General features: G+C 31.7%; 1 protein-coding gene across 1 annotated transcript in view; it reads right to left on the bottom strand.

The window, feature by feature from the left end:
• Nucleotides 1–997: 997 nt before the first annotated feature.
• OPRK1 (opioid receptor kappa 1) overlaps nt 998–7923 on the bottom strand; it is a 28492-nt gene continuing 21566 nt past the window's right edge. Inside the window, exon 4 of the mRNA XM_003759782.3 lies at nt 998–5047. Within this exon, the coding sequence (XP_003759830.1) occupies nt 4515–5047 (533 nt within the window). The 3' untranslated portion in view covers nt 998–4514. The remainder of the gene's footprint in view (nt 5048–7923) is intronic.

Below are 7923 nucleotides of genomic sequence, written 5' to 3'. Positions count from 1 at the left end.
TTATCTTTAACAAATAAAGTTATATATGTGTATGTAATAAGTAACCTTGTAAGATCTATGTGTTGCAAAACCTCACAAGCTAAATATGAGTAGGTTCAGGTTGATCTATCCAATTGAGATGTTGAGAAAGCTCAAAGGGAAAATCAGTAGCAAGGAAACAGATATCACTTTACCTGTTCAGCAGAAGATAAAAGGAGAGCAATAAATCCACTTGATTTGCTGACTCTATCTTCTACCTACCTTTGAGTAAAACAAATTTAATATTGGCCTTCTGGGGACAATCTGGCTCAGTCACCATGCCTAGATAACATATAGCTTATGTGTGTTACGTTGATAATTGGAAGAGATTCTTAATTATCCATGTATCCACTTTAAAAAGTCTTCCTCCAATAATATGAAATCCCTAAATGACTTAGCATTTCAACAAAGAGAATTTCCAATTACGTCTAAATCAATTTTTGGTTGCTGTTGTTTCTTCTAAATTTTAGGGTTGATTTTAGAATCCTAGTTCCTTAAAAGCAAGTTTTAGGGGTTTGTTTCTTGGATTTTTAACTTCCAGAGTCTAACATGCTACTTAATACATAGGCTATTCAATGCTTTTCATATTAAACTGAATTGAGCCATAATGCTTTGAGGTAAAATTGCCATATCAATTATATATTTTGAACCTTTCATTTTATAAAGGTGGAACTGACACCATTAGAATTGAAAAGATTTGCCTTTGGTCACACAAGTAAAAAAGGAGAACTAGAATTTGAAACCAGGTTTTTTGTTTTCTTACTCCAAATCCAGTGTACTTTGGGGGAAATAATTCCAAAGTAATTAGATTCCAATATTCTACTTTTCCTTTAATTATGCTTTAATGTTTCTATATTTTCTCCGTGAGAAATGAATAATCCAAACCACCTCTACAATACCATGAAATCACTGTACCTTATTTTTTTCTAAATACAGATCTAGAGATAAGGTAACAGAATAAATGAAACAACATAACAAATAAATGTTGAGAGATATTTTTTTAGCACATTTTTATCACAAGGCACAACCATATACATAACAATGCATAATTTATCACCATTTTAGAATACATAATATATGCATATATATTTCTATCAGAGCTTAGAAAGGAAACAAGAAAGTATTTTTTGGAGACTAGAAGAATTTGCTAGGGCAAAATAAATTCCTTCTTTTTTTAGATATTGTTTTCAAGTTTCTGCTGAATCCAAAAATTCTCATGAAAGGACCAAAAAGCCCAGTCACAGTTTTCTCCTTGAGAAATTGCTACTAGAAATCCCGCCAAACATTTTCATTCTTACTCCAATTATATATCTTGTTTTGCTATGTTATACATTTTAAATAATTATAAATGGGATGAGAGTAACTATACAAGATGAGGGCCAAGTTTTGCTCAGAGAGACACTTTTATATAGTACTTGATAAATGGGAATTAAGCAACTGTCTTTTGAAATTTTTATTGAAGTTTTTTTATTATTATTTTATATCAATAAACCAGAGGACTTGGGATTATACCTATAATTTCATTAGAATAAGAAATTTCAAGGTGAAGAAACTCCATTTTTCAATTTAAATTGTAGCCTTGTCTGCAACATATGAATTTCCAAGAGCACTGAGAAGCTGTCATTTATCTAGAATCACATAGATAGGATGTGTAGTATCCACGACACCAAAGGCTCTCTCTCATTTTATAAAAATTATAAATTTAAAAATATTATTTATAAAGGGCTATTCTGGATAGAGACATGATAATCTTGTACATTCAAAACAACTTTCTTTTTACTCTTCTATCTATCCTTCTTGTTGCTAACTTATTTATCTCACTATTATCTCCTTCAAATTCTTAAACCTCTGTAACAAACCCATGTTGAAATGAGTGCTGGAAAAACTAGCACTAAGTTTGGACAGTCTGATTCTGACTTCAGAAAGACACACATGTACCTTGCTGTGATTTATTGTTGAAATTAGAGGACTGGAACATCAAAATACTAAAGAAAGAAATTAATAGAAGAGGATCTTGATGATGCCATTATCCAAGAGTATGCATTTAGTAACTATTGTTACTTCTGTCACGCATCAGAAAAAAATTTTTTTGGAGAAGAGCATAAAAATGCAAGCTGTATTTTTGACAAAGAGATATTTGTGCATCATATCCTTCTTTTGTTATTATATCCCTAAACTTTGTGATCTATTTATTTTGTGACTCCCTACTGTTATTCTTATTGAAGGAATCCCTTAAAAGTTTTGAGGGAAGTATTGACAGCAATAGCAAGGAAGCATATGTAGCCCTATTGAGTGGCATAAGAATTCTAGTATCACTGGCACAAGAGATGGGCAGATTCAGGCACAAGACTCAGATAACCTCAGTGCTCATCAGGGCATTAGCATGAGGACACTTCATGTACACTTCATAGAATCTCATGCCATCCTTATTACCAATGTTTTTATTTACTCCCCAGAGTAAAAAAGTTGGGGAGCTTAGGATATTAACAGATGAGTTTAATGCTCCAGGAAATAAGTGAGATTATTTTGATATTTGTAAGTATTATGTATAATATTTTTAAGAAAGGAGCATGTCTCTTTACCCTTTCTTTAATGTTATATCCTCAAGCCATATATATATACATATTTCCATATGTGTACACATATGTGTGTATAAACATATCCATTTAGTACTGTAGTTGAAGTGTTTGAGTATATCATAGTATAGTCAATAAATATTAAAATTGGTTATATATGAATATAAAAGCACACATATGCTTAAATATGGCAAAGAAATATAATATAAAATTGTTTAATTTTCAATTAGAAATATGTCCAGTCACACAGTCCAAAGAATTTAGGAATATTAATTAAGGTACTGTGGAGATTTAAGATAGACAAGCTAATATAGTTGAGGTAAAGCGTGAAAATACTTGTTTAACTAACTCCTTAAATGCCAAGTTTTAATTTTGATATAGCATTGACATAAGATAGGAGAAAGAAGAATTAAAATATCTTACAGTTTCACAGAGGTGCATATGTCTAGGTTCCTTTAAACCCTGGGTGGGGTGTGCCCTGTGCCTATTTGGTGAAATAAAGTTCTAAAGGCAAATGTCCACACATACATCAAAATAATTTTGGAGTTGAGACAATGCACAAATGAAGTACATCTCTCATTATATCTATATTATTTTGAAATTTTCTTCACTTTAGAGTCTTGAATCCAAATGGCAAAATCACAATGCATGGTTTACTAAGGTTTTATCTTAACCTCCTTCTTTAAGTGGCATCTGATCTAAGCTAAGGCATGACAAAAACAAAAACAAAGCGTATCATTTCTACACTCTGCCCAGGAATGACATTTCCTATCCCTCCACAAGAAGAGTGAAGCTGGGCTGTATCTACAGGAAATTGCTGGTCTATACTGATGATAAGATCAGTTAAGGTCTCTAGCTATCTAAAAAATAGCTAGAATCCTATGATTAATAACTCTATGACGAGAGAAATGTGCCAGTTACTATAATAATTGCCAGCAATGTCATCACTCCGAGTGAATGAATTAGCTGCTTGGCTTATTTTCACATTAGACACACATGTCAAGAAGAGCTAAAGATGGGCCAGCCCATTCTTTATCTACATATACAAAATATTTCAAGATGAAGCTCTGGTATATTTTAATAAACCAAAGGCTCTCTGACTCCAGTTCTCTTTTGTACACAAATAACGAAGAGAAGATTTTTTTAAGGTATGACCTAACATCTAATCATTTTTCAAGTTAAATACCAGAGAATCATAGCTAAAACCAGAAAGCATCATCTCTAGGTGCCAAGTACCCTAAAATATATTAGCAACTATATTTCAGGCATCCTAAGAATTTATTTTTTTTAATTTTAAAAAAGACTTTCACAATACACAGAAACATTGCACACTTTAGATGTAAATTCAATCCATGCTTAAGCTGAAATTTTTGCCATACAGCTAAAGGAAATGCTTATTATCCATAAAGAGTAAAGGGAAATAAGGTGAGCAACTTCATAGTGACCATCATTTTTGAAGTTACCACTGTGCAAGAATCTGGACTTAAAATATTCACTTTCAGTCTGAAGCAAATGCTTTTCCTTTTTTAAAAACCAAGTATACAAGGAACAGTATCTCTAAATATAAGGCCATAGCAAATAGTGGGGAGCAGAAGTCTAATATTAGAAAATGGAGATCTGACTTTCCTTTCCTTAGTAATAATTGTCAGATAGTCTGAACTCCTAGATTTAAAGAAGGTACCTTCCTACTTGGATTTTCTTTTTGTCTTCAAACCTTGTCTTAAACTTTGGTGTCAACTGAACTTGATTGCCATAGCAGTTTGCCCTCATCATGACTCTACGACATAAGAACTTCTAAAAGTCTTTCCAAAATAAAATTCTATGTTTCTAGGCTCAGACTGCTGTAGTGATCTGAGTTAATCCTAGATCATTGAATTCCTCTCTTCCTGGAGAACTATAGGAAGACATTTCCACGACTAGTCATACAGGTTTATTTATCCCATCAACCTCTCTCATGTAGGGAGTGTCCTGAACTGTGTTTTGAACTCTAGTAGTGCTCTGTCGCTCCATCCTGGCCTTAAATGGAAAACAAAAGTCCCTAAAACATCTCTTGAAGTTTTCATCCAAGAAAGCATATAGAATGGGGTTTAAGCTGCTATTAGTATACCCTAAAGCAATGCAGAAATAATAACTAGAAAGGGCTGCTGTACTATGGGAGGTGCTCCCCAGAGCTTCAACCAGTACAAATATGTGAATCGGGGTCCAACAGATAATAAAGACTGCCACCACAACCAGAACAAGCCTGGTGATTCGGCGGAGGTTGCGATCTTTTTCTCGAGAGCCAGAAAGTAGCCTCACACTCTTTAAGCGTAAGATCATCAAAGTGTAACAGACAATGATAATGAGAACTGGAATTATGAATGCAAAAACAAAGACACAGATTTTCATGAAGAGATCCCACCAGGAATAATCATCATCTGGGAATTGCAAAGAGCATTCAATGGTATCCATATCTGGAAGAAATAACAGAAAAAAATAATAATTAGGGGAAGGTTAGACCATCCCATAAATTATTATGGATATATGGTTGTGATTATTTAGAATGTACCTAGTAGCCTCTCTATTTGCATAAATGAATTATGCTAAAATATTATCACACAAAGTAGGCCAACAAAGCACAAATAAAAGCTGCACCCCATGAACAAGAGAAGATTTTTTAAAGGTATGACCTAACATCTAAACATTTTTCAAGTTAAATATCTTTCAGTACAAATCAAGAGTATCAAATAGCCAATTATATAAAGGTTACATATTATACTTTGGTTACAATGTAAATCAATACATAAAATTAATAAGTCTTGTTCATTTCCTCAGAATACAGAACATTTCTAATTATTAAAATGGATTTTTCTTTGCGGATTTTCATAAGGAACTGAAGTGATATTTTTCCAAAGGAAAACTGCCTCTATAGAGTTATTTTAAAGTACTTTTCCCCAATTTTTAAACCACTGAAAAGATAAAATAAAATTCATTTGTGTTAAGTAATAAAGTGTAAATGTCATGAAACTGTTCAAAGAATGACAAATATGAAAGAAACTTGATTGACTGCAAAGAATTTGGTAATGAACCAATTGATATAAATGTAACCTTTGGCTTAAAACCCACTTGCATGGGACTCTACTTATAGGTGAAGATCAATATATCTTCTCCTGAATAAGGAAAGAAGTAGATGAAAGCTTGAAGGAGAAAAAAAATTCCTGGCTTTCTGGCTTCCACTTTTGAGAGAGAAGACACTGAATTTCAGCTTTTCTTTAGGAACAGGTCCCTATAGAGGAAAGAGTCCAAAAAGAAGCTAACTTTTAAGTTATGAGTTACATATATTTTTATAAAATAATTATAAGTACCTCAGATCCCATTTGTTATATTTAGAATTTTGCCCAAAATGCAAATAAAATAATTTTGACTTATCTGAAAATTTAGGAAATTATCTGAATAATAGTGGCAAAATTTTATTTTTACATTTTTATTACAGTATGTATAAAAGTTAATGTTAATTTTCCTCTTTTAACCCAAAAATATCTTCCACTTCCCCATTTGATTTTGGTTAAATTGATTTGGTTCAATATTGGAAGAAACAGAAATCTAGTCCCTTCTTGTTAAAGGTTATATTCATAAGGGGTTTACCCAGTTCCCTTCTTTCTCTGTCTTATCTGCTCATTCCTTTTCTTTTGGTGGATAAGAAAATGGTTGAGATGGAACAGAGGGACTCTTTTCTTTATATTTTCAAAAAACATCTTTCTACTGGACAAAGGGATTATAAACAATAATGTTATGGAATGATTTTTTTCTGACATAAGAAGTCTATTCCTTAAAACACATTTCCTAAAAATATTGAAATATCTTCCACAACAAATAACTTATAAGACAGTAAAGCATGTTATATTCAGAATTCCATTAGTTATCCCACAAATTACAAAGCTTGGAATTTTATGAATACCGATAACAATAATTTTTTTAGAGGCAATCCCTTGTACTGACTCAAAAACTAGTCAAAGAATAAGTAGTAGATGAAAATCCAAAAAAGTAAATGTCATTTTAGCCCCTATAGAGAGGTGACACAATGAACAGAGTTCCAGGACTGGATTTGGAAAGACTCATCTTCTTGAGTTCAAATACAGCCTCTGACACATACTATTTGGGTAGGCTTAGTCAAGTCACTTAACTTCATTTGCTTCAGTTACCTAACCTGAAAAAAATGAGTTGAGGAAAGAAATAGCAAACCACTGCAGTACCTTTGACAAGAAAAACCCAAAATGAGATCATGAAGAGTCAGACACAGCAAACATACTTTAACATAAAAAGAACTATAAAAAGTAAAAGAGAGTTGAATATTGTCATTTAATAGTGAAAGAAAATTGCTTTTTTCACCTTTTAAACAGATACAATTACTATGAATAAAATTTGTGTGCTTAATTATATAAAATACAAAAATATGAAAGAAAAGTTAATATGATTAAATGAAAAAAGCAGCTTGAGAAATATTTATGGCAAACATAACAAATACAAATATCCAGAAAACTATTAAAATTTATAAGGCTAACTCTCAGTCCATAATGTATTTATGAAATGAATTTATATTTTTCAAAAGAAGGATACCAAATTGCTCAAAATCATTTGAAAAGTTTTAATCTCAATAATAACTGCAGAGGTGGTACAAATAAGTACAAATCAAAAAAAAAAAAAAAAAAAAAAAAAAAAAAAAAAAAAAAAAAAAAAAAAAAAAAAAAAAAAAAAAAACCTTAATCTAAATAGGATTGTAGAGAGACAGGTAGAATCACTGCCTGCTGGTAGGATTACAAACATAGATTCTTTGAAGAAAAATCTTTGTATTACAGGATGAAAATAAATAAAAAATTGCACCCCTTCAACCCAGTAATTCCTTGGATGGAAATATATATTCAAAATATTATCAAAAAGAATAAAGAAAAATAACTGATTGCTCAAAAATTTTCTTAGAGCTATTATTTGCAGTTCCTTGAAGGAAAAGGCTATCTAACTTTTGTCTTTCTATTTCTTAGTCCTACAGAGATTTGGGAAAGGGATTGGACCTGTGATTTCTTTGAGTTTGGGAATTTCTGCTACTAGTGCAGATTATTACATTCTCTACAATTTTAGAATAAAGTTGCCTAGGCACCAAGAGTTTAAGTGGTTTACCTGGGATGACTCAGTTCAATATATGTCAGAAATGGGACTTGAACCTAAGACTTTCTGGTTGCTAGGAAAGCTCTTTACCCATTACATTAAACTGCTTCAAATATATTAGCTAGTTAATAAATGTTTGTTGAATGACTAAATATTTCCTATGCCTCAAAAGACTATTTTCATGTGT

Source organism: Sarcophilus harrisii, chromosome 1 (genome assembly GCF_902635505.1).
Source record: "Sarcophilus harrisii chromosome 1, mSarHar1.11, whole genome shotgun sequence".
NCBI lineage: Eukaryota > Metazoa > Chordata > Mammalia > Dasyuromorphia > Dasyuridae > Sarcophilus > Sarcophilus harrisii.
This window is presented reverse-complemented; position numbering and strand designations above follow the sequence as displayed.